Source organism: Sus scrofa, chromosome 13 (genome assembly GCF_000003025.6).
Source record: "Sus scrofa isolate TJ Tabasco breed Duroc chromosome 13, Sscrofa11.1, whole genome shotgun sequence".
NCBI classification, from domain to species: Eukaryota; Metazoa; Chordata; class Mammalia; order Artiodactyla; family Suidae; genus Sus; species Sus scrofa.
The window spans coordinates 25825700-25852507 of NC_010455.5; the positions used below are offsets into that span (position 1 = coordinate 25825700).

The 26808-nt window shown below is 44.8% G+C and overlaps 1 protein-coding gene across 13 annotated transcripts in view; it reads left to right on the top strand.

Annotated features, from left to right (window-relative positions):
• Nucleotides 1-26808, top strand: part of TRAK1 (trafficking kinesin protein 1) — a 161426-nt gene that overhangs the window by 52355 nt on the left and 82263 nt on the right. For 5 of the 13 annotated variants that reach the window (XM_021071690.1, XM_021071689.1, XM_021071696.1 and 2 more), the window contains exon 2: nucleotides 5241-5537. Coding sequence is in view for 4 of the 13 variants with exons in the window: in XM_021071685.1 (XP_020927344.1) it covers nucleotides 7608-7698 (91 nt within the window). In the remaining 9 variants the exon portion in view is untranslated. Of the gene's footprint in view, nucleotides 1-5240; nucleotides 5538-6242; nucleotides 7699-22829; nucleotides 24305-24352; nucleotides 24591-26808 lie in introns of those variants that run through there. The other 8 variants (XM_021071685.1, XM_021071686.1, XM_021071688.1 and 5 more) reach the window with 8 other exon arrangements.

Sequence of the window (26808 nt, forward strand, 5' to 3'; positions counted from 1 at the left end):
CATCCTAAGCAGGTTACTTCATCCCTCTGAGCCTGTTTTCTCTCCTGTCGAAAAGCAGATTCTGATATTATTTTTATAGGTTGTGAGCCTGAAATCAGATCATGTGTATAAATGACCAAGCCCAGTGCCAGACCTGTAGCTCCTTGGGCAAGGAGTGCTGGAGCTGTCTGCCCTTTCAAAAAGCACACATTGGTCTTATCACCTTCTGAGCAGGCAGCAGTTTGCTCAGAGAAGTAAGTGTAAGGTGGCAGCATAACAAATGGTCCTGGCCAGAGAGGAGGAGACCCTGCTGCCAGTCATGCCTTAACCAAGATCCTTTGCTGGCCAGTCTGCCTCAAGCAGGTGTCGAGGAGTGCTCACTCCAACTTCAAATGGCTCTTTTTCTTTAGGGCCATCCACAGCCTGCAAGTTCCCTGGCCTCATGTGATTATTCCTGAGATAGAAACAATGTGTGGAAAAAGTGCCTCCATTGCATGTTCAGGCGCTAAATGCTTATGATCCCTATGGCAGGTCTCCAGACTTCTGATTCAGTCTCAACCCTGCTGTCCTAGGCCTGGCAGGCCATCTGCTTTCATTGTGTCTGCTTCTTCCACCAACTTGACAGCCAGTTGGTGGTACTGACATTTTATAGATGAGACATCCTGGAACCTGACCCAGGAGTGTGGTCAGTAGGCGGTGGCTGAGCTGGGATTAAACCCCAGCCTGCGTGGTGCCCATGATTGCATCTAAATCATCTTCCTCTGGAGCCAGAAGGGTCTAAGGCTGACCTTGGTTTACCTTCTCACGGGGCTTGGAGCAACACAGGGGCTTTAAGCCTAAGGCACACAGAACCTAAGACCCTTGTGGGAGGCAAAATTCTTAAGTTGTTCCCTCAGGATTTGTGTCTCCTGGTTATTCGGTCAAGCAGTAACGTAGCTACTGCTATGATGATACTTTGCAGATGGAATTAAGGTTATTGATCACATGACTTTAAGGTAGGGAGACGATCCTAAATTTATCTGAGTGTAATTACACAAATGCTTACAGACAGAAAAGGACAGGCTGCTAGAAAGATGTAGCAGAAGGAAAAGATAGAGAAATTCTTGCCTTTGAGGTGTGGGGCCATGTGCAGGCACCAGGGAGAGGCCTCTAGGGGAACATGGCAAGCATGAGAAGGAACATGAGCAGCCTCTAGGGACAAAAACCAGCCTCTGGCTAACAGCCAGCAAGGAAATATGGACTTACGGTCCTGCAACCATAACGAACTGATTTTTGCCAACAACCTGAATAAACTTGGATATAGGTTCTTTCTTCCCCCAGAGCCCCGGGAAGGAGTACAGCCCTGCTGATGCCTCAGCTGGAGCCCAATGAGCGTGTTGGTGCTAACCTACAGGACTGTGACTTGATAAATGGTCATTTCAGGCCACTAAATTTATGGCAATTTGTCACAGCAGCAATAGAGACCTTATTAATCCCGGTGAACAATTTGTCCCTTTATGCAAACTTTTGCTGTATTGGGACACATTTGTTCAAAATTGCTGAACTGGGGCAATAAGTCAGTCCCCAGATATACCAGCTGCCTTTGCCCTCACATCATAAACTGTGAAAGTCCAAGCATCTGGCTGACCATGGAGAGGAATCACCCAGCACCAGCTTCTCCTTGTCACCTGTTGAGCCTGGTTCTCTCCTACCACCTCTGAGTTTGTCCTAGAGAAAGCTCCTCCTTTAGCACTTGGGAAACAGGTGATCTGTATTCACAAAGGACAGCTGTATCACTTGGCTCTCCTGCCAGAAGCCACTTACGTGTGGGTGGCAGAGGGTTCATGCTCATAGCACTGAGGGAGTGGGGGAAGGGCTGACTGGGACACAGAGGCCCTCCTTGTAGCTCCACCTGCCCGCTTTGGGGGATCCTGGCATGGCTTAGCTGCAAGGCCACTGGCTTGCTAATGCTCATTTCATCCCTACTTTGTTTAGGGGAGGAGGCTGAAGCCCAGAGGAGTGAGACCACCCCCTCAGTGTCACACAGCTCTGGAGGTTTTAGCTAAGATTCTGAGCCACAAAAGCACCATGCTGGAGAGGAAGGAAGGCATAGGAACATGCATACGTGTATTTTTTCAGCAACAAACCGGACTAGGCTTGAGCAGCCTGGCCAGTGCCCTTTGACAGCCTGGGGGAACTGTGAACTGTGGAGTCTAGGAGAAGAATGAGGCAGGCAACCTGGGCCAAGCACTCCAGGCGAGAGGCAGGAAAACACTCTCAGCTCAAATGCAAAACGGCCTCCATGTGCACTTTTTTCTGCTTCTTTTCCCAGCACCTCTTTTGCTGAAAAATTGACCAGGTTGCAGAATTTCTCACTCCTCTGCTAAGAAAAATCCCTCTTTCCCGCAGGCTCCCCAAACACAACCCAGTGAGACAGAGGCGCTTTCATCTTTCAGGGCTGTCCACTCTCACTTTGCTTAAGCCTTGTTTGTTTCCTCTGCCTGAAAGAAGCTTTTTGCTTGGTGTGCTAGGGTTGGCTGGATCCAGAGAGTGTCCAGTGCTGCGGCTGCTTTGTTCCTGAGCCCCGTTTGAGGCCTCAGAAATGACTGCCTACATTAGAGTGAGGGGCAATAACCAGGTGCCAAGGATTATTTTCCCACTGGGTTCCCATCACTTGTCTAAATCAGACCCAGATTACCCCTTTTGCTGGCTCTGTGACCTTTGGAAAGTTACTGAACCTCTCCGAGCATTCTTGTTCTCAGCTGTAAAACGGGACTGGTTAACGGTGCCCAGCTATGAGGGAGGTGACCCAGCAGTGGGCGGTAGAAATTAGAGATTCCAAAACACTTGGCACAGTGTCTGGTGTACACCATGAGTCTCAATAAAAGTTGATATTGTTAGGATTTTACAGATGTGCACTGCTTTATAGAGTACTGGAGTGCAAACTGTATAAATTTAGGAACATGCAAGGATCATGTCTCCTAGACAGTAAATGAATAATTTTGAGGGGGAGGTGACCAGTTTAAAAGTGTGTAAAATTGGAGGGTTAGCTCTGTACTTAGCACCTTTGTTTGCCTCCATGTTTGTAATCCTTTTAACAGTCTGAGAGGTTGTGGGTATCATTACCCCAGAGAGGAGGAAACAGGCTGGAGACCTGCAGGAGCTCATCTCTGTCCTCTTCTCCCCAGTGTTTTGGGGTTGTTGGGGCCATGTGCTGGGTGACCTCCCCCTGGCAGTAGTGGCTGCTTGCCTTCTACGAGTCTGATCAAATATCTGGCTCGTTCTTTCTTTCTTTTCTTTCTCTTTCTTTCTTTCTTTCTTTCTTTCTTTCTTTCTTTCTTTCTTTCTTTCTTTCTTTCTTTCTCTTTTTTTCTTTCTTCCTTCCTTCCTTCTTTCCTTCCTTCCTTCTTTCTTTTTTTGGTTGTTCCTGTGGAATGTGAAAGTACTCGGGCCAGGGATCGAACCTAAGCCACTGCAGTGACAATGCCAGATCCTTACTCGCTGCACAAGAGAACTCCATGGCTCTGTTTATTTTCACTCCTTGAGCTGTTAGAGATCCTTAGTTATCAGCAGGAAAAAAAAAATGCATTATGAATGCAAACACTGACAAACAGTTGTTCTGAGAAATCAACTCATTATGGTGTCCTCCTCAGCACCACTCACCACTCCAAGGTCCCTGGGTCTCCTGTGACTCTTTCTTCTAATTGAGTGAGGGACCTGCAGCCCGGGTTTTGAATGGTCTATACAATGAGGCTTCCTGATTCCTGAATTGTATGTGAGTGACCTTACCCCATTTAATCATGACATCACATTTGGTGTATATTGGTCTGTGTTGGAAAGGATGAGGTGAGGTTCCATGGAAGCCATCCTGGAGGGTCCATGGGGGATGGGCTGCATCCTTGGAACATCTCAGGAGTGCTTTAGAAAGTTTTCCCATTGATTTCTGTGAATCTTCAAGGTTAGCTGTGTGTGATTTAGGAGTTTCCACCCTTTGGTTCCTGTATGGATCATAGAACCACAGCCTCATAGCTTCAGGAAATCCTCAAGGCAATATGGACCAAATCCCTTGTTTCATTCATTATTGTTTATTCTGCAAATATTTACTCAGTACATAACAGAAGCCAGGGCCAGCCCATGCTTTCCAGGAGCTCACAACCTGTGGGTGAGATGAGTTCTCAGCAAGGGGTGACAAAGATATAGAGGTTTGCCAAATACAGAGAAGCTTTACCCAAAGTCTATACCATGAAATATATACCATGGGACCAGGTACCCTGTGGTGAAAGGTTTCATGGTGAAATAGGCTTGGAAGTGTTGACATATGAATATTGTGGGGAGACCAAGAAAGGTGCCTAATTGCAAAAATCTGGAAATTACACTGTCAGTGATAATGATTATTTTGAGAATTTGATATGTACCTAGCTTGGATGTGTCTTGCATGAATTATTTTATAAAATCCATAGTGGTAGTCCTCTTTAAGAAATCTTTATGTTTAGGACCTTTTGTTTAAAAAAAAAATACTGACTGATGGGGACGGATGGTTGGCAGACTTATCATGGTGATCATTTCAAAATGTATGCAATTGTCCGATCACTGTAGTACACTTGAAACTAACAGAACATTGTACATGAGCTCTATTTCGATTAAAAAGAGCTCGATCAATTTCAGTAGAACAATGACATTTTGCAAAGGGAAAAACTATTTCAAACTTGTGCATGAGGATCATATAGAGGATTCATCTAAGTACAGATTAAAGAAGATTTGAATGAGGTTTCAATCTCTTAATGGGTCTTAAAACCTTTTAGAGTCCATGTTCATTATCTATCACATCTCTGTGTAGAGCATCCTTCCACGCTGATAAATTCATATTTGCTCTGAGACTTCCTTTTCGCAGCTGCAGCCTTCACTTCTCCATGGCTGCGTCATAATTGGCTCCATCCTCTCTGTTACGTGTTAGCTTGTTCTTAGCCTTTCATTGTGGTCAACACCCTTGGCCCATGTATCCTAGGGACAAAGAGCCACATGTATTTATCCAGGCTGTCCTTCGGAATGTATTACCCTTCCCCTCATGGGTTGTTTAAAACTCTTGTCACCCTTGCTGTACAGTGGGAAAATAAAAAAAAAATTTTTAATAAAAAAAAAAACTCTTGTCAGATTGAGCATTGTTATCATTTTAAAATCTTTGTCAGTCTGATAGATTTTCTTTAGATCACAATTTATTAAGATTTTGTTCGTTTTTAAGAGACTCTAGGTAACTGTGCTCCTCTCTCTGGATTGTCCCACAGAGTCCCAGTGAGGAGCCCCTGCTGGTGTGCCAGACCTCTGGGGGGCTGTCCGCCCGACTGCTCCAGACTCCGGCAGCGGGGCCTCCGATGGCAGTGGGCACCTCCCCGTGAAACCTGCCAAGCTGGACGCCACAGCTCTGCACGACGACGCTTTGGCCAACTCTGTGCCCCCTTCGGAGGCGTGCAACCATGCAGTCCTAGCCTGCAGCCCGGGCATCCCTGAGGAGCACTATGTAAGCGAGGCTGTGGAAGATGCTCCCAGCTCCAGAGGGTACCGGGATGCCTGCACCATCACCGGTAAGGGCACTTCTCCCTGTCACGGATGGAGACAGTCAGTGAGGACCAGGGAAGAGTGGGGCCACAGGACTGGGTCTGGGGGAGGGATGTGGAGAGTTGGTGAGCTGGGGGGACCACCAAATGGCAAAGAGTCAGAGCTTTTGTGTGTGTGTGTTTTAGGGCTGCACCAGTGGCATATGGGGGTTCCCAGGCTAGGGGTCGAATGAGAGCTGCAGCTGCTGGCCTATACCACAGCCATAGCAACTCGGGATCTGAGTTGAATCTGCAACTTACACCATAGCTCCTGGCAACACTGGGTCCTTAACCCACTGAATGAGGCCAGGGATCAAACCCCCAGCCTCATGGATACTAATCAGGTTTGTTACCACTGATCACCAACAGGAACTCCCTCAAGGAATTATTGAGACAGGTACTTGGAGCCAGCAAAAGAGCGGGCTCTGAGTGGGAATGGTGTGGGTTGGTGTGTGGAACAGCAGTGAGGAGCATAATGATAACTAAATCCAACTGCATTCATATCAGAATTTGTCCATTCTCATCTTGTCTGCATCACTGCACAGTGACAGTTTAAAATGTGCAGATTTGCTTGCAGTAGGTTTTTTTGTTTTGGTTTTTGGCCACTCCTGTGGCTTGGAATCAACTCTATGCCACAGCAGTGACCAGAGCCACTACAGTGACAATGGCTGGATCCTTAATCTGCTGTGCCACAGGGGAACTCCATCCAGTAGCTTTTTCCTGTTTTCTCTTACCAGTTAAGCATTGAGAATACCCCTTGTGTCAAGAGCGTCCTGGGTATGAGGGGCACTGAGGTGCCTGGGATCCCAGCCTGGCAGTGCTGCTTTGCCTAACCCAGGAAGGACATGGTTTCAGCACCTGCCCTTTCCCTACTATGACATGTTTCCCCTTGCTTCCTATTAGCACAAAAACATGGTCTGATAGCTCCCTTCTTAAAAAGAATCCTTCTTCCTCCCACTTTCCTTGCAGCCAGGGCCCATGTCTCTGCTCTTTTGTTTGCGACTATTTCTTTGTTTTCCTCTCCTGTTCACTCCTGTGTCCAGTGTGAGCAGGCTTGTGACCCCACCATGCAGCATGGTTAGCACAGTGATAAGCACAGGCCATGGGAGAACACCAAGGAGGGTGCCTGGCCGAGGAGATCAGGAGGGCTCCTCAGAGGAGGCAATGTCTCAACTACGTCTTCATTTGTCCAGACACATCAACTAATCACTTGGATTCCAGCGGCGTCTGTGCCAGTGAAATCCAGGAAACATCTAGCCTATTAAAGTTGTTTCACGTTGAACGTGACAGCCGAGGGCAAATTAATGGCAGAAAGCAGTACTAACTTCAAACCCTGTGGGGTGTGGCAACAGGGGGTTTTTTGCTGGGACATCTGTAGCAAGCACTGTAGGGCAGCTGAGAAACAGCTCAGGGCTGTCACTTTTGGCAGTGGCTTCGTAAACAGGAGTGTAAAACATAGGCACTATTATCCGTTTAAGTGCTAGGCAGCGAGGCAATGCAGAACATGCTCAGGTTCAAGTCTTGTTTGATTGTTGTTGAGAAGAAGACACAGGATAGAAAACATTCTCGAGAGACCTGGCTTCTCCCCGAGAATGCGTATGTGAACTTCAAGGGCTTTGCCAAGTGCAGTCCTGGGAGACCGCTTGGCATCCAGCCTCTGATAAATCTGTGCCACCCCCTGTTCCCAGGGAGTGCTGAGTTGAACAGCAGGCCTTTTGTTCCTCTGTAATTTTTAGGCAAAGCCAAATGCCCATCACAAAGCCCTGCTCCCCTCTTCCTCCCCCTACCCCCAACTCAGGGATATCATATTTTGGGGTGCGGCATTTTCTGTTTGGGGCGGTTTAACAAGATGAGCCGATAGGGTGCCCAGACTGCCTGGAGTTACGTAACCCATTGTGCTTCCAAGGCTGTGCACAGTCTTAGGATTTGCCCCAACAAGCAAACTCAGAGAACTGCTGAGTAGGTGCTGGAGGTGGCTGTGCCGAGGTGCTACTCAGGCTGGGTGCTCATGGAGGATCGCTCCGCTTTCTGAACTGCCTTTGGACTTTCCTTCTGCACATGGCATTGGTATTCCAGTTTGGGCAGCCCGCGAGGGCCCAGCCTCTGCCAGGACTCTGCCCAGGCAGCCTCATTCGGACAGGCTCATGTGGTAAGTGTGTTTGCCTGGTATTTTTGCTGTTGCTCTTGTTTGTAAAAGTTGTGGCCGGAAGGGTGAAGAGGCCACAGGAGAAGTCATTTCTCTCCTGCTCTGTTCTACTTAGACGGTTGTCCTTGGACCTGGGGTGGGAAGTGGCAATACTGAGTTATTGACAGGCAGAGGAGGGACCGTGGAAGCTGCTCAGCCCCTGATCCAGCCTCAGCAGTATCAAGTGACCCCTGTGAGGCCGTGAGCAGCAGGTCTGAGTTGGGACCAGGTTTCCGGACTCTCACCATCTCGCCCTTCCAAGTTCTGTGTAGTGACTGACCGAGGTTTCTAAGGCCCCTTCTGGCCTCTCCAACTCTGTGATTTTCCTGCTCCATCTCTTTATCCTGGTTTCTTAGAGCTTCACTTGGTGTCCTGTGTCTTTATCCTGGTTTCTTAGAGCCTCACCTGGTGTCCTGTGTCTTTATCCTGGTTTCGTAGAGCTTTACCTGCTGTCTAGGTCAGCAAGGAATTTTTCAGAAGGTAAAGAACAGAGTCAGACAGTGACTGCCTCCCTCCATCCCTCTTTTCTGCCCTCACTTTTCTATCTTTTTTTTTCTGTACTCAATGGGCTTGGCCCTCGACCTCCCATCCACACCCAGGTGATGGCAGTGGTGGTGGTGATGGCAAGCTTGCTAATCCGTTCTGCTCTGGCTTGTCTCTTGCTATGGGCTTTTGTTTCTCCTCACTTCCTCTAAGCTCATCAGAGTCCGATGGGTGATGACCCATCTGGTTTCTGTCCTGTCTGTACGCTGCTACCCACGAGCTGTCTGGGCCACAAACCAGTAAATTCCTCAGACGCCGGAGCTCTTCTTAGCCCTTCCCACTCAATTTTAGGTTTCAAGATATATGAGACTGGATGGGAGATTATGGAGACGCTGTGCTATAAGTGTGTACGTATGTGTGTGCATATTTAAAGTGTCTTCATGCTTATTCAATAATTCTGTTCAATTAGCATCTGTCTGAGGCCAGCTTTTTGGTGGGATCCATAGATGAGATCTCCATGCAGAGCCCCAGAGGCGGGAGAGGTAGAAATGACCTGCTGTGACCCTGGCCGGGATTGTTCCCACTGTGCTTAAAGCTGCCTTGTCTAAGCACCCTCATTATCACAGGGCCACCCTCAGACTTGATGATCTATCCTCTGAAAATATGTTGAAATAAAATATCATGGAATTCTTTCTTGAATGTATAAATGTAAAGTTTAACTTATCAGTCCCTGACTAGTGTGATATTTTTATGGTGTTTTCCATTGAACATGTAGAATGTACATGGTGCTTACTTGGCTAAGTGAAAGAGAAAAGAATAGACTGTGAAACATCCCTTCTTTCACAGAGTGAGAACTAGGATCTGGGGAATTATAAATCTTTCTTCAGATTCATAGCTTAGAAATGTCCTTTGCTTCTTCTCTTGGTGGAACGGCCCCTATTTAGTGGTCGGTTCGTTTTCTTAAATGCAGTGCAGGAGGAGGGCCCTTTTCGGTGGCTCTTAGAACTGATGCTTAATCTTCAGCCGAGCACAAAAACATTCCCATTTGTTTTTTAAACATGCTGCAAATGATTTGGGGGCGGGGGGCACCAGGTGGCTTTACTTCCTCTCTGTTCCTCATCCTTAGGTGAGGGAATAGACTGTTTATCAGACAAGGTTTTGATGTATACTGTAAAATTTAGTTAAAATGTGTAAGATTCTTGACATGTGATTGGGAGGCCCTGTTCCAGAGGCTTGACGTATTTTTGTCTTCCTAATTGGTTTTCATTCTGAATTTGAAACAGTTTTTCCATGTATCTAACGTACTTTGACTTTGCCCACTTCAGTTTTGGGAAGCTGGCAAATAATAAATTATGATAAAAAATAAAGTGTAATCTCATTAAAGATTTGATCAGAGGTGCTTTGCGGGGGCTTCACGATATCCATCCCAACTACAAATAGCATTCTTGAGGGTGTTCTTTTAGGTGCCAAGTTTTCATATTGGATTTACATAAATTTGTTTTGCAAGTGTCAGAGTGTCACTTCACACATACTTTGTTCAAGGCGCTCTTTGGTGGGACTGGACTGGACCAGGGTTCGAAGGCAGTTGCTGGTGGAGGGGTGGCATGGGCCTCAGCACTTTGTCCCACTCAGCTAAGGTTTGCTGCAGGGCCTTTCCAGGGATTCACTGAAAGAGGGTGCTGGGTGAACCTTGCAGGTGTGTTTGGGTGTTCTCCCAGCCACATAGTTCACAGGTAACTCTGGGGACTCCTGGCCCAGAGAAACCTGTCTTTGTTCTCTGACCTCTGATCTTGTCTGATCTTGTGTGAACACTGACAAACTTGAGCAAATCAAGCTGAAACTATGAGAACAGGAACTTTATAAGTATAATTAGACCTGGAACAAATCAAATTTCATAAATCTTGTATTAGTCAGGGCTCTCCAGAAGAACAGAACCGACAGGATATATATGTATATATATGTGTGTGTGTGTATATATATATATATATACATATATATATATATATATATAAATCAAGAGGTGTGTTATAAGGAATTGGCTTCCACAGTTATGGAGACTGACAAGTCCTAAGATCTGTAGGTAGCAAGCTGGAAAACCAGTGATGTAATCACCATCCAAAGATCTGCAGGCTCGCCATTGTAGGAAGAGCTGATGTTTCAGTTGGAGTCCAAAGGTAGGAAAATTCTGATGTCAGCTGGAGGGCAGTCAGGAAGGAAGAATTCTGTCTTCCTTGAGGGGCAGTCAGCCTTTTTGTTCTATTCAGACCTTCAGTGGATTGGGTGAAGCCTGCCCACATCACTGAGGGGAATCTGCTTCACTCAGTCTACCAATTTAAATCTTAATCTCATTCTCAAACACCCTCACAGAAACATCCAGCACAATGTTTGGCCAGATATCTGGGTACCCTGCGGCTCAATCAAGTTGATAATTAGCCGCCACAGATCTTAAAGGAAAGCACTTACTGAGTAGTTGCTCTGTGCCTGGCAGGCCTCCAGGCACTGCCCTGGAAACTCACCTTTTTCTCAGCGCTACCCTGCCAGGTGGGAACTGTTTCCACCCTCACCTTTGAGGAGGTGCGGAGTGGGGTGACCTGTCTTCCCATGTAAACCAAGTATCCTTGGGGATTAGACCCAGCAATGTTGTTTTCTGACCCTATTTTAACGTCCTTCATTGTGGATTTCTCTCTTCCAATGATGTCCTTTACCTAGGTTTTTTGGGGGGATTTTTTGGGTTTTGTTTTGTTTTGGTTTTTGGCTGCCCTTTGGCAGATGGAGTTCCTGGGCCGGGGATCAGATTTGAACTGCAGTTGTGACCTACACTGCAGCCGTGGTAACACTGGATCCTTTAAGCCATGTGCTGGCTGAGGGATTGAACCAGCATCCTTGGCAAGGCAGAGACACTGCTGATCCCTCCCACTGCGCCATGGTGGGAACTCCTAACTAGGGTTTAAATTTAAAAAATAACAATATGCAAATGGTAAAAGTTGAAATTGTACCAAAGCATAGTAACAATCACCTTTCTATCTGTACAATTTAACCATTTTTAAAAAAAATCATTCCAGAAGTTTTTATGTAATTTTTTTCCCTAAAGCTATGCACATGGGGCCATACTGTATACCCTAAGCTGCATTTAAAAAATTAACGTATTACTTAGGATTGTTTCATTATAGTACATAGAGTGTTGCTTATTCCTTGAAGTAGCTCTGTAGTTGCCCATTATTTGAATTTATCATCATCATCTTCCATTTATTGGAACCAGCAGTTCTCAGATATAATATTTCTTTCTTTCTTTCTTTCTTTCTTTTTTTTTTTTTTTTTTGGTCTTTTTAGGGCTGTGCTCGCATACAGAGGTTCCCAGGCTAGGGGTCCAATCAGAGCTGTAGCCTCCAGCCTATGTCAGAGCCACAGCAACTCAGGATCCGAAGCACATCTGCGACCTACACCACAGCTCATGACAACTTTAGATCCTTAACCCACTGAGCAAAGCCAGGGATCGAACCTGCATCCTAATGGCTGCTAGTCGGGTTCGCTAACCACTGAGCCACAACGGGAACTCCTCTGATATAATATTTATAACATTGTGTCATTCCTACTTTATTAATCAGAAATTAATAGGTAACGAATCCTCCTAAAGACATAATTTTAGAAGAACCCATGTAATGCCTTACAGTAACGTAAAGGAGAAACTAATGTAAAATGATGGAGCCTGGATTCTGGTTGTAGCTGTGTGGACCTGGCTGGCCTCATTAGGGTGGCAGACCCCACCCCTGCAGATAGGGCTGCGGTGCAGGTGGCAGCTACAAGAGCAACTAAGCTTACTGGCCACTCCATGGCCAAGAAAGAGCTGCTGTTTTTATCAGTCCCCTCTAGATGGATGCTTTAAGTTGTTTCCAGTGTTTGTAACAGTGCTCCAAGGAACAGTGTTCTTGCATATACATCTTGAGTCAGTTATCTTGTATGTCTGTAGGTGAACAGGGAATGATGCAGCTCACAACAAGGCCCTCCAGAGAGCCTGTGCCCATCAAGTGCCCAACACCCGCGTGGGGAAGGGGCAGTTCCCAGCAGTTTCTTGCCAACTCTGGGAATGATCAGCCTTTTTCATCATGGTTAATCAGTCACAAAAAATGGTGTTTCATTTTATTTTGTTTCTTTTAAATTATGAATGAGTCTGTGCCTCCTTTCTGTCCTATTTTCTGCAAACAGCCTGTTTTTTTGTCTTTGCTCATTTTTCTCGTGGGTTGTTGGCCTTTAAGTGGTATTCTTGAGATTCTGTTGTATGTACAGAGGATAAGGCAATGTGCCAGGTTTGAGATTCTTTTATATTTCAGGAGAGAAAAAAGTCTTGAAAATAGTTACACAAATTACTTTTTAACTATGACTACATTTGACATTCACAAAAGTTTAGGGTTCTAAGAGATTGTGTAAAGGGGATTTCTGAAGTGGCATTTCCAAGAAGCCTTCTGTGAAAAAAGCAGAAATCTGAAAGATATGTAGGAGTTAGCAGGGAGGAAGGGAGGAGGGAAAGAGCATTCCAAGCAGTGAAAATAGCATAAGCAAAGGCCCTGTGGTGGGAAGATACTGTGATAAGAGTAGCTAACATTGATAGAGCACTTACTATGTGCTAGACACTGTCCTAAATGCCTTTTATGTCTAACTCCATTTAATTCTCATCTATTAGTTATCTACTGCTGTGTAACAAATTTCCCTAAACCCTGGCAGCTTAAAACAACAAACACTGATAGTCTCCCTTCTGGCTGGGTGGTTCTGGCTCAGGGTCCTTAATGATGCTACAGTCAAGGTAACAGTTTGCACCATGGAAGACAGTCTGGTAGTCCCTCAAAAGGTTAAACATGTTAGTTACTATTTGACTTATCAGTTCTACTCCTAGGTATGCACCTAAGAGAAATGAAAACATAAGTCCACACAAAACCTTATACGTGAGTGTTCCAAGCAGCATTATTCACAATAGCCAAAAAATAGAAGCAACCCACCTGTCTATCAACTGATGAACAGATCAACAAAAAGAGGTATATTCATACTATGGAATATGGTTCAGGAATAAAAAGGAATGGAGTACTGATACATGCTACAGTGTGGATGACCCTTGAAAGCAGTATGCTGAGTTAAAGAAGCCAGACACATGTGATTACATGTGAAATATCCAGAATAGGCAAATCCATAGAGCTAGAAAGTCCATAAGTGGTTGCCAGAGACTGGAGGTGGAGAAGATGGGCAGTGACTGCTAATGGGAGCAGTTACTTTTGGGAGATGATGAAAATTTTCTAAAATTAGGTAATATTGATGGTTGCACAGTTCTGTGAATATACTGATATTTACTAAATTGTACATTTAAAAGGTGAATTTTATGGTATGCAAATAATGTCTCAATAAAGCTTTTACTTACAAAAAGTAAAAGCTTAGCTGTGGCTTCCAAGATGGTTTACTTACTTGCCTGGCAAGTTGGTGCTGGCCCTTGGGGGGTGGTGCAGCTGGGCTGTTCACCACATAGGTCTCTCCAAAGGGCCACTTCAGAGTTATAATGACAGTTTGCAGCTGGCTTCTTAAAGAATGAGCAACCCAAGAGCAGGACCAACGTGAAACTCCAGTGTCTTGCATGACCTAGCCCCAGAAGTCAGATATAGTTATTTCCTTCATATGCTGTTGGGCTCGCAGGCTCACCATGGTTCATTGTGGGTGGGTACCATAAGGCAGATGAGGCAACTGGGGCCCATCTCAGAGGCTGGCAGTCACACCACCTGTGAAGCGCATCTTATCTCCCTTTTACAGATGAAGAAACTGAGGCACAGAGAGCTTAAGTAACCTGTGCAGTGTCACACAACTTATTGGTGGTGGAGTTAGGGTTTGAATCCAGGCAGTTTGCCATTAGAGCCCACTTTCCTAACCACTTTTATGAGTCTTGACTGTGACCCACATTAAAAAAAAAGAAAAGAAAAGAAAAGAAAGAAAAGAAAAAAGAAAGAAAGAAAGAAAAATCTTCATTTATACCATGACCCAGCACCCTCATACACAGACCTAAAACAGAAGTTCCACTAAGGACCTTCCTTATTACTTGGGAGTCACTTGGATATTTTCTGTTCTATTTCTCCCAGAAAACAAATGCCAATTGTGATTCATCATATTGTTTGCCTATCACCTTGCTTGAAAAATTTTATTCTGTGCCTACTGTTTGCCTCCTTCTCCTTTTAAAATTTGTCTCTAACTGGGAACATACACTAAACATATTTGTGCCTTAATTTTTCTGCTCAGTAATGTATATTGGAGACCTTTCTAGCAGTCATATCTGTCACATTGTTTTTGTTGGTGCCTAATATTCACTGTGTGCAAGCCCCAATGTTGTTTTACTACTCTTCCCTATTGACAGGCATGTAGTTTGCACATACGAATGAGGCTGCAGGTGAGAGGTCTGCCCCCACATGTTTGAGCAAATAAGTGATGAAGTACTTGTGAGAAGTGCTAGAGTGGGGACTTTAGTTCTTATGGATGTGGCCAGAGAGGTTGTGCTTTTTGTGTTATTCAGATACGGTGGGACTGCCGGGCCCACACCCTCTGCACCCGGGATCAGCAAACATCTAGCTCTTTGCCACTTGAGGTGCATCAAACTGCATTCAAGTGTGGTCTTGACTCATCTTCCTCTTAGTGGGAAGAGGCTACACATCTTTCACTATTTCCTAGAGGAATTTTTATTTTCATTTTCTGTGATTCGAGATAGAAGCTTCTTAAGGGTTTCTGATATAGCTCATGAAGGGAGGTATTACCTCCATAATTCTTTGCCCCCATAATTCTAAATATAATAATTACTGCTTATACTTTCCTTTTTACTAACTCTAGAGAGGATCTCACTGTAGCACCCACTGCACTGGATTGCTATGAGATTGTGTGAGAATTGCATGAGTGAATGCATACAGAGTACTTAATGTGTTTTTGGCACATAGTATGTGTTCAATTAATGTTTTCTTTGCTGTTATTATTTCTAGTGAGCTAGCTAGCTATCAGTCAGTCGATCTCTCATCTGTCTGTCTGCCTATCTCACTGTCATATCCATCCACCTCTCCGTATTTGGCCTGGAGGAAAACTGGGATTCCTGGTGCTGGGTGAGTAGGTATAGGGTAAAGGCAGGGGACAGCAGTTGGCATAGTTGTTTTATGTTATTATTTTTTTCAAAAATAAAGTAATAATTCTTTACAATCTCACCACCCAGAGACAAGCATGGATTACCCTGAGGTACATGTCCTTTCAGTTCTTGTCTGTTGCCCCTTAATTTGCCCTCTGTTTACAAGCCCCTACTCCATCTTCTGTCTTCCTTCTGTCTCTGTAACTGTCCCATGGCTGCTCTTACATCTTCTGGGCTTATTCTTTCTTCTGTCAACACACTCCAACCCAACATGTTAGGTTTCGAATCTGATAAATATAACTCTACTTTTTTTTCGGGTAACTCAGGCTGTCATAACTGCAGGCTTGAACTCCATTGCTCAATGCTGTTTTTTTCCCTATTTAAGTGGGGATTTGTGGTGAGAAGAAATGGGAAGGAGCAAGTCTGAATTTGAGAAGGGCCTGGGAGTCTTCTGGTTGCCTCTTCTCCCTTTGTCCCAGGCATGGAGGGAGGGAGTGGGCCTTCCCCAGGCACGGCTGCAGCACCACCTAGTGGGCCAGGGAAGCACTAGCAGCAGGACTGGCAGCCTTAACCTAGAGACCAGACACCTGCAGTGCCCTGGGTTTGCAACTTTTGAAGTGGAATGGAAGAAAGAGGAGTTAATTGTCTAGGGAGTCTTGAGAGGTAAGGCAGGCAACTTCAGATGTGTGGAACAAAAGAAATCTCTTCCCATCCCCTCTCTTGCCTAGTTCCATCCCACCTTTGTTCCCATCGGTTGTTTGCTAGAGTTAATTCCGGAAGTTGTTTTTGTAAGGGAGGGTATTATGAAAGCCAAGTGTGGTCACATCTTTTTTGTTTAGAATACCTGCTAGGAGATTCTGACGGTGATGGGATTTTAGTCTTATGTGGTGAACTTTATAGTTACATTTGCCCTTTAGGTTGAATGAGATTAAGATGAAGGTTGGCACTGATACACATATTAACTGATTGTAAGTTCTTTGCCTATATTTAAAAATATGCTAAGAAAGTGTGTTTAGAAACTGGAGTTCCTGCTGTGGTGCAGTAGAAATGAATCAGACTAGGAACCATGAGGTTGCTGGTTCCATCCCTGGCCTCACTCAGTGGGTTAAGGATCCAGCGTTGCCATGAACTGAGGTGTAGGTCACAGATGCGGCTCGGATCTGACTTTGCTGTGGCATAGGCCAGTGGCTACAGCTCTGATTCAGCCTCTAGCCTGAGAACCTCCATATGCCACAGGCAGCCCTAAAAAGACAAAAAAAAAAAAAAAAAAAAAAGGCGTGTGTCAGGTTTTACTGTAGAAATGCTGGGTAACAAATGACTCCCAAATCCACAGTGGCTACTGCAATGCTAATTCCGTGCTCCTGGTCATGAGTTACAGTGCCTGGGCTTCAGTTCAGGTCTTGAACTTGCTGCACTTGTCTCATTTGAAGATTTGGGCTGACGGATGCAGCTGTCTGGGACCGTGCTCTTCTCCTGGCAGAGGACAGGAGCTCAAGGGGACAAATGCAGCCACACGGGCACATTCACAGCCTACGTGTCTGGTTGGACATGCAGTAAGTGATGTCAGCTCATATTACATTGGCCAAGCAAGGGAAGTTGCATGGCCCGGCTCAAGGTCACAGAGTGGTGAAATAGTTTGTTCCCAGTGAGGCATAGCCAGGGTGGGGAGTGAGGGAAGAACTGTGAATAAAATGAACAAACAGCCTGCATTTTAGGAGATCCTTAAGGAGCAGAAGTGGCCTTGAGTAGCTCACGGGCACAGATGGTCTTCAGAGAAGCCTCACGTCAGTGACTCTAGGCCCTTTGCTCTGCTGGCCAGGGGACTGGGTGGGGGTGGGTGGAGGAGGGACATGGGCTCCAGAGGCCTAGAGCAGGGACTGCTCCCTAAAGGGCCGGAGAGTAAATATTTTAGGTTTGTGGGTTCCATGATCTCTGGTGTTGTAGCTGACAGCATTTGCAGACGATAGGTAAAGGAATGCGCATAGCTCTGTTCCAGTGCCGTTTTTATTTGTGAAAACAGGCAGGGGCGTGGGGAGGGCTGAATTTTACTGTGGGCTGTAGTTGGTAGCCCCCTGGTCTAGACCTTCGAGCCCTGATCTGTATCAGGACATCAACTTAACGGTAAGAGAGAAATATTCCTTTTTAGCTGGGAAGCCAAAAAAAGAAAAAAAAAAAAATTCAAAGGGCTGTTGAGTCCAGTAATACCCTATCCACGCAGCATTGCTAGGCCGTGAGGAGTTGTTCCATCTCATTGGATTCTCCGGGCAGCCAGAGCTTTTTGTTTCTAAGCATGGAATGTCATTTTGCTTAACTCATTTTCAGTAGATACGGCTGTGAAAGGTATTAGAAATTCCTTGGGCTTTCCAAGGACGATGGAGAAGACAGTTTAACCTTTCAGGTGGACTCAGCTGCATCTTTCATGCACAGTGTTTGGCGGGAGGTTTGGAGATGTGCCCAAGGGTGGTAGGTGTGCGGGCAACCTTTTTCCACATTCCTTATGGTTGCATTTTGTATGTGTGAGTAACCGCTTCATTGAGATAGAATACCATATAATGCGTCCATTTATAGTGTATGATTTGATGGTTGTCAGTATGTTCACAGGGTTGTGCAATTATCAGCTCAATCAAATTTTGGAAGATTATCATCACCCCAAAAAGATACTCCAGGCCCTTTAGCTATCACCCATCAATATATTCACCTGTCCCCCTACGTGGCTGCGTTCTTAATAAGCTTTCAGTAAGTTACCTCTTGGTTTCCGCTGCCCTTCTTTTTCTTGGCTCTAACAGGTCCATTCCTGGCCTTGGAGAGCTGAGCAAGGGATGTTCTTGGGAGGTCACCCAGGCTGTTCAAGTGCAGACCTAATTAACTGATCCTGACGCTACATCACCTGATGAGATAACATATTTTTCCTTTATTATAGCTTTGTATTTCTTCATTTGTATTGTGCTTTGTAGGAGGTTATCCTTTGTAGTTTTCTACATTTTGAATGTATGTTTGTATTGGTTTGAAACCTGGTTCAAATAATGTGAAATTATTTCATGCTCAGATTTTATTCTTTTATCTGTTTTGTTTAACTGTTTATTAGGCTGTGGTGACTTTTTGTTTTTGATGAGTTTGAAATCTTTTAATATCCAGATGATCTCATGTGATGTTTTGAAAAAGTAACCATTGTTCATTTGTAAACAGAATTTCCTGTTCAGGAAGTTAATTTAAATTTACAATAAAACGTTGACTACATTGAATAGTAGAGGCACAGTAGGTATTATGGGTTCACAAAATTTTGTTCTATTAATAAAGTTTCTGTAACTTGGCACATAACTCTTTATCTCAAAGTTTACCCTTTATGCTTACTGACTTCCAGTATCCCCTAGCAAGGGCAAACTTTGGGAAGGAGAGAAGAGGCAGAAGGATTGGGCCTGAAATCTGGTAGCTGCTCAGGCTGCCTTTAAGGTCTTAGAGACTCTAACTATAAATAATAGATATAAGTGTTTTTGGAAAACAGAAAGCAAATGTTGGAGTTCCCGTTGTGGCACAGTGGTTAATGAATCCGACTAGGAACCATGGAGGTTGTGGATTTGATCCTTGCCCTTGCTCAGTGGGTTAACGATCTGGCGTTGCCATGAGCTGTGGTGTGGGCCATAGACACAGCTGGGATCCTACGTTGCTGTGGCTCTGGCATAGGCTGGTGGCTACAGCTCCAATTCAACCCCTAGCCTGGGAACCTCCATATACCGCAGGAGCGGCCCAAGAAATGGCAAAAAGACAAAAAAAAAAAAAAAAAAAAAAAAAAAGAAAGAAAGCAAATGTAAGTATAAAGAGTTAACAATTTGAAGACAAGAAATTGGATCTGAAATCCCAGATTAGAGTGGGAAAACCCCAGGGGAGGGAGGTTAGTGAGATGAAATATAAGCAAGTTATCCTATTTTTGCTATGGATGATGAAAGAAATAATAGATTTACCTTCTAGTAATTTCAAGGTAACTACCTATATCAGTAAGGCTTAGGCTTAGATGCATAGAACAGTGCTTTCACCTGATAGGATTTATTTTTCTTTCACATAAAAGAAGTTTAGAGGGAGGCTCTGCAGTGCTGGTGTAACCCTTCTGACTTCAGTTCTACCATGCTTGCTGTGGTTTCTATCTTTAAGGACACCTCATGGTCTCAGAAGGCTGCTGAAGCTCCAGCTATCACATCCAAGTTCCAGGCTATAGGAAGGCAGCCTTTGGGAAAGCCTCAGTGTACCACTGCTTAAATCTCAATGGCCAGAACTTAGCACTCTTGGTCACATCTTGCTACGAGGGAGCTTGAGAAATGTAGTCTTCCCAGGTCTTTGATACTAAGGCAAGTGGGAGAATATGAGTGGTTGGGAAACCACTAACAGTGTCTACCATGCCTCTTTGATGTAATATCATAAGATGTCTTATCTTTTTTTTCTTTTTACGACCACACCTGCAGCATATGGAAGTTCCTGGATTAGGGGTCAAATCAGAGCTACAGCTGCAGGCCTATACCACAGCCATGGTAGCACCGGATCTGAGCTGCATCTGCAACCTACACTGCATCTTGCAGCAATGCCAGATCCTTAACCCACTGAGTGAGGCCAGGGATTGAACCCACATCTTCACAGAGACATTGGGTCCTTAACACACTGAGCCGTAACAGGAACTCCCAAGATGTTGTATCTTAAAGATAGAATGTGAACCTTCCAAATTAGTGTGTCCTCATCTTTCACGTCATAACCCCCCCCCAAGAAAATGATGATGTTTGCATAGCTCAAGGGGTAAACGGTGATGGTAACTCATAGCTGGAGGCCACCCTCCACAGTGCCAGGCACCATCCATTCCCAATACTTGGAGGAAGCTCCGCCCTGAATCACTAGGGGAAAAAAAGAATCTGGTGGCACATATTCTATAAAACAAAAGACAGCTAACTAATGAAACCTCAGGAGAGTGGCACCACCAGGAGACAGGACAGAAGTGAGATCGGTCATGTCTGACATGCTCCTATTCGAAGACAAAGTCTCTGAATGGGTCAAAAAGTGAAGCTTTAGCAATGTGCTGTGTTTCAGGATATCTCACAGTAAAGTACTCAAGGGGCTGAAAGTTGAAGAGGAGGAAATTTTAGAGAAAGAAGAGTTATAAAGGAGGAATTTTTTTTTTTAATTTATTTTCCCACTGTACAGCAAGGGGGTCAGGTTATCCTTACATGTATACATTACAATTACAGTTTTTCCCCCACCATTTCTTCTGTTGCAACATGAGTATCTAGACATAGTTCTCAATGCTATTCAGCGGGATCTCCTTGTAAATCTATTCTAGGTTGTGACTGATAAGCCCAAGCTCCCGATCCCTCCCACTCCCTCCCCCTCCCATCAGGCAACCACAAGTCTCTTCTCCAAGTCCATGATTTTCTTTTCTGAGGAGATGTTCATTTGTGCTGGATATTAGATTCCAGTTATAAGTGATATCATATGGTATTTGTCTTTGTCTTTCTGGCTCATTTCACTCAGTATGAAATTCTCTAGTTCCATCCATGTTGCTGCAAATGGCATTATGTCATCCGTTTTTATGGCTGAGTAGTATTCCATTGTGTATATATACCACATCTTCCGAATCCAATCCTCTGTCGATGGACATTTGGATTGTTTCCATGTCCTGGCTATTGTGAATAGTGCTGCAATGAACATGCGGGTGCATGTGTCTCTTTTAAGTAGAGTTTTGTCTGGATAGATGCCCAAGAGTGGGATTGCGGGGTCATATGGAAGTTCTATGTATAGATTTCTAAGGTATCTCCAAACTGTTCTCCATAGTGGCTGTACCAGTTTACATTCCCACCAGCAGTGCAGGAGGGTTCCCTTTTCTCCACAGCCCCTCCAGCACTTGTTATTTGTGAATTTATTAATGATGGCCATTCTGACTGGTGTGAGGTGGTATCTCATGGTAGTTTTGATTTGCATTTCTCTTATAATCAGCGATGTGGAGCATTTTTTCATGTGTTTGTTGGCCATCTGTATATCTTCTTTGGAGAAATGTCTATTCAGGTCTTTTGCCCATTTTTCCATTGATTGATTGGTTTTTTTGCTGTTGAGTTGTATAAGTTGCTTATATATTCTAGAGATTAAGCCCTTGTCAGTTGCATCATTTGAAACTATTTTCTCCCATTCTGTAAGTTGTCTTTTTGTTTTCTTTTGGGTTTCCTTTGCTGTGCAAAAGCTTTTCAGTTTGATGAGGTCCCATGGGTTTATTTTTGCTCTAATTTCTATTGCTTTGGGAGACTGACCTGAGAAAATATTCATGCTGTTGATGTCAGAGAGAGTCTTGCCTATGTTTTCTTCTAGGAGTTTGATGGTGTCCTGTCGTATATTTAAGTCTTTCAGCCATTTGGAGTTTATTTTTGTGCATGGTGTGAGGGTGTGTTCTAGTGTCATTGCTTTGCATGCAGCTGTCCAGGTTTCCCAGCAATGCTTGCTGAATAGACTTTCCTTTTCCCATTTGATGTTCTTGCCTCCCTTGTCAAAGATTAATTGACCATAGGTGTCAGGGTTTATTTCCGGATTCTCTATTCTGTTCCATTGGTCTGTCTGTCTGTTTTGATACCAGTACCACACTGTTTTGATGACTGTGGCTTTGTAGTATTTCTTGAAGTCTGGGAGAGTTATGCCTCCTGCTTGGTTTTTGTTTCTCAGGATTGCTTTGGCGATTCTGGGTCTTTTGTGGTTCCATATAAATGTTTGGATTGTTTCTTCTAGTTCTGTGAACAATGTCATGGGTAATTTGATAGGGATTGCATTGAATCTGTAGATTGCTTTGGGTAGGATGGCCATTTTCACAATATTGATTTTTCCAATCCAGGAACATGGAATATCTTTAAAAGGAGGAATTTTTTATCAGTGAGGGTAAAGGGCCAGAAGCAGCATGGGTGGCAGCTGTGGCCATGGTTGCCAGTTCCAGACTCTGCATCAGAAAACCAAGCCCACTCTTGACTCTGTGATGTGCGACCAGTCATTCAACCTATCCGTGCCTTAGTTTCTCTTTCTGCAAAATGGGGATGATAACCGTCTCCACCTTTAGGGTGTTGGGAAGTTTAAACAAATTAGTGGAGGTAAATGCTGAGAGATGGCAGCACTCCATAAATATTTGCCCTGATTGTCACTGTTGTTTGTTATCATTATAAAAGTACAGGCGGGAGTTCCCGCCGTGGCGCAGTGGTTAACGATTCCGACTAGGAACCATGAGGTTGCGGGAACCATGAGGTTGCGGGTTCGGTCCCTGCCCTTGCTCAGTGGGTTAACTATCAGGCGTTGCCGTGAGCTGTGGTGTAGGTTGCAGACGCGGCTCAGATCCCGCGTTGCTGTGGCTCTGGCATAGGCCGGTGGCTACAGCTCCGATTCAACCCCTAGCCTGGGAACCTCCATATGCCGCGGGAGCGGCCCAAGAAATAGCAACAACAACAACAACAAAAAGACAAAAATAAATAAATATAAATAAATAAATAAAAGTACAGGCGGATCCCTAAATAACTCCTTCAAACCCAATAAAATCCAGGTGGCTCAAAGAGAAAATGTTAGACATAAGTATGGCTGGATAGTTTAATAATCTTGAGAAGTGGGAGGCCATCCTAAGCATGACCCAAAGTCTAGAATTATAAAGAAAATGACTGATCAGTTTGACTCCACAGTGAGGGGGATTAAGAGATACAAACTTCCAGCTGCAAAATAAATGAGCCATGGTATGGAATGTATAATGTGGGGGAGTATAGTTTATACTTACAGTGTCTTTGTATGGTGACAGGTTGTAACTAGAACTATCCTGGTGATCATTTTGAGGTGTAGAGAAATATGGAATTACTGTTTTGGGTAACAGGAACTAACATACTGTTGTTGGTCAATTATACTTCAAAAGCAGACAAATTCATAAAGAAAGAGATCAGATTTGTGGAGGTGGGGGATTGGGAGAATGGGAGCTCGATGGAGGCAGAGAAAAGGTACACAGTTCCAGTTATAAGCTAAACAAGTACAAGGATGTAATGTACAACCTGATAAATATAATCAACACAACACTGCTGTATGTTATGTATGAAAGTTGTTAAGAGAGTAAATCCTAAGAGTTCATCACATGGGAAAGATGTTTTTCTTTAATTTTGTATCTATATGAGATGATGAACGTGCACTAAACTTATTGTGATAATCATTTCGTGATGTATGTAAGTCTAATCAGTATGCTGTACAGTTTAACTTTATACAGTGTTGTATTGGCAATTATATCTCAATAAAACTGGTGGAAAAATTTGACTGCCAAAAATTAAATTCATCTGTGAGCATTTTAATTATAATCACACACTGGCTATTTTCGTGTAAAATTCTTTCCCCCAGCAATTTAATATTGATAAGATATAGAAATAGATACACTTTTAAGAGCAATTATCAAGAAAACTGGAAAACCAAAGTATTGTTTCTGTTTATTTCCTAGTAGAACAAATTCAAATGAACATTAACATCTCCCTCCCATTTTTTGAACATTTTCCGGGAGGTTTAACTCTTAAAATTAACACATTAATTTTTCCTTTAAAAAAATGTCTGTGCAGTTCTGGCTTTATGTTTTAGGATTAGAATCAGCCTAACCTGTAGTGTGGCATAGATTTCTGTGCAAAGCCTATTGGAGTAAATATTTCTGCAGAGCACTGCATCTAGTTTTGACATCCTGGGGCCTCCATAGCTGGGTCCTTCTGGCTTGGCTTTGTCCCGCCTCTTCCTGCCCTCTCATTGCACAACACCCCGGCCTGTGTGAGTGGATGGAGCCACCTTTGGTTGCACAACGTGGCACTTTGGCCTTGTGTTGGAGACCCTGCTTGTGAAGGCAGCTGCCGGGTGGCTCAGCCACCTCTGCCTGTGCTGGTGTTGTGTCTGATCAAACAACAGCTCAGAACCTGACACCCCATCTGCATGGAACTGAACCAGGTCATTATTTATCCTTTTTCTTAGAAAGAGTCGCTTCTGGTGGCACGAAAGGCCACGGCCATCCAGTGTCGAGTTTTGTTTCTGTCTCTGAATCTTGGTTTCCTTGGTCTTTTCTTTCTACTTCTCTGTGGGTGCCTTTGTTTGTCCTTCTCCCTCCTGGAGACCCTGGTTTCTGCTCATGGTGCAGTGGGGCGAGGCAGCAAGGAAGAGAAGAGAAAGCTGGCACTTATCCCTGTCCCCTGTCCCTGTGGGGCTGGACCGTGACCGGGAGATTGTGCATGCAGAGGTGAGTTCAGGATGGGAGGATAGGAGGGCATCAGGGGTCCTGGCATTCAGTCCCAGCACTGTTCAGCCATGAGACCTGACCCAGGTCCCTGCACCTCGGGGCCTCAGGGTCCCCTTCTGTAACAGATGGGAGAGGGCTGGCTCATGGGTAAGCTTATACTGGCTCTGGGGAGGAGTCTGAGAAATCCCGTGTGGAGGTGGGGAGAGGGCAGGTGGGTGGGGGGGATAGCAGGGGGACCAGCTTGCCCTTTTATTCTGTCTGAAACTGCCATATGCCTTATTCATTGATTTAAAAAAATAATAAATAAATCATATTTACTAAAAAGAAAAATCTGTAGCTAGTATATAGACCTCAAAATGACTTGCATATTAATTTATCAACACACTCAAAAGGGTGTATAGAATTAGGAGAAGGCATTGTTTTTTTAAGAAAGCAGATTTAGTTCATTAAAGTCATGAAGGGGCTGTCAACTCTCAAATGTTGATGGGCAAGATCCCCTTGGAGGAGGAGGACTTGATGTAAAAGGCAGCTCCCAGGTCCCACCCTCGTAGATCCTGGTGCATGAGGTCTGGGGTGGAGCCAAAGGAGCATCTAAAGACCCTGCTACAGAAGTGCAAGGTTTGTAGTGTGCTGCTGCCATTCCAGAAGGAAGTTTGGCAGACACCAGTTACAAAGTATCACGTGCATCACCAGCATGGTCTGTGTATGAGTCTCTGAGTCAATGCCCTTTAATCTTAATAACTCAAGAAAAAGGCACTGTTTCCAAGTCTGTACAGAATGCTTTGTGAGCGGCTCTCGTCTTAAACAGACTTCAAAACACGGCCCTAAGTTTGCGGTCATGGCCAAGGGTAATGGGTGGTGAGGGGAGCTTACTGCCCCCAGCCACAGCTTCCTCTTGCACAGTCTGGGGTCAGGCTCCTTGGTGTGTAAATGGAGTAGCATTGGGCTGGGGAGGAAAAAAAAAAAAAGAAAAACAGAAAAAAAGTGGGCCCTTAGAATATGGCCAGTTTGGATGTGTTAATATTCCTTTTCTCATTTTTTGATTGTTGTCTTTAACGTAGTCTAGGACCTTCTCCCAAGGCCCAGGGTGAGACACCAGGATGAGAAATCCTGGCATACAAACTGGAGGCACAGGTGTTTAATCTGGCCCTCAGATGTTTACGGAATTCTATACTAGCATCCAGTGTTTAAAAGTCAGGGTATCTCATGTAAAAATACAGATCCCTGGCCTCTCAAAAGAAGTCGGCATATCCAGGTGCTATGGGGCCTTCTCAGTGGAAAAGGGCTGTACTACCAGGAGCAGCTGCCACCCCCAGACACAGCCCTTGCTCTGGCAGCTCAGTGACCTTTGGGGTCTGGTGGCTCAGAGACATTTTGGGTAGCAAGAGACTTTTCTGTAACCTGATGCCTTTATTCTACGGATGGAGAGACTGGGTCCCAGACAAACCAAGATATGACTTGCGGGGTGACATGGAGAAGCTGGGTGCAGGGCCAGGGCTGGGAGCCCTTTCTCCAGACTCTTGGAGCAGCTCCCGGGCTACACGAAGGTCCCTGGTGTTTGCCAGCAGGTGGCAGTTGTGGTGAGGCTGATCTGCCTCCCACTCCAGTTTTCTTCTTCCCCCCTTTTCCTGTGCCCTCCCGTTCCTCCCTTCCTTTGATTTTGCCAGTTTTTCTCTGGCCAAGAAGCTTTTCCTCTTTGTCCAGCACTGCACCCTTTTTCTCCTTTTATTCTTTCTTCCTCCTGCTGTTTTTCCTAGGATCTCCAGGAGCCTGGGGGAGTGTTCAGGATCCTGTCCTGCAGGGCAGTAACTGTGATTTTAAAAGTGTCTTTCCATAGATGGGGCTAGCAGCTACGTGGCCACACTCATGGGGGCTGTTGTAATTGGGGAGGGGGAGATGCTGAGGTTAAGTCCACTGGACTGCCTGGGTGAGCTTGGCCTTTTGACAATTTGACAGGCCTGGGAGTCCCTGGGTTGGATCCAAACTGCAATTGCTGTAGATCTGCCAGAAGCTGTGGACTTCTTGGGGTCTGGGTTCAATTAGGTGGATGCCCTTCATTTGAGAGTTAACCTGAGACTACATTTTACAGCTTGTTAAGAGTGTAAGTTAGAGCTGTGGAGAAATGATGACTGTGGAGAGCGTTAAGGCTCCTTTCCTGTAGGCTGGACCAGCAGCGTCCCTTCACACAATGAGCCTGAGTAAGTGCCAAGAAGGGGGC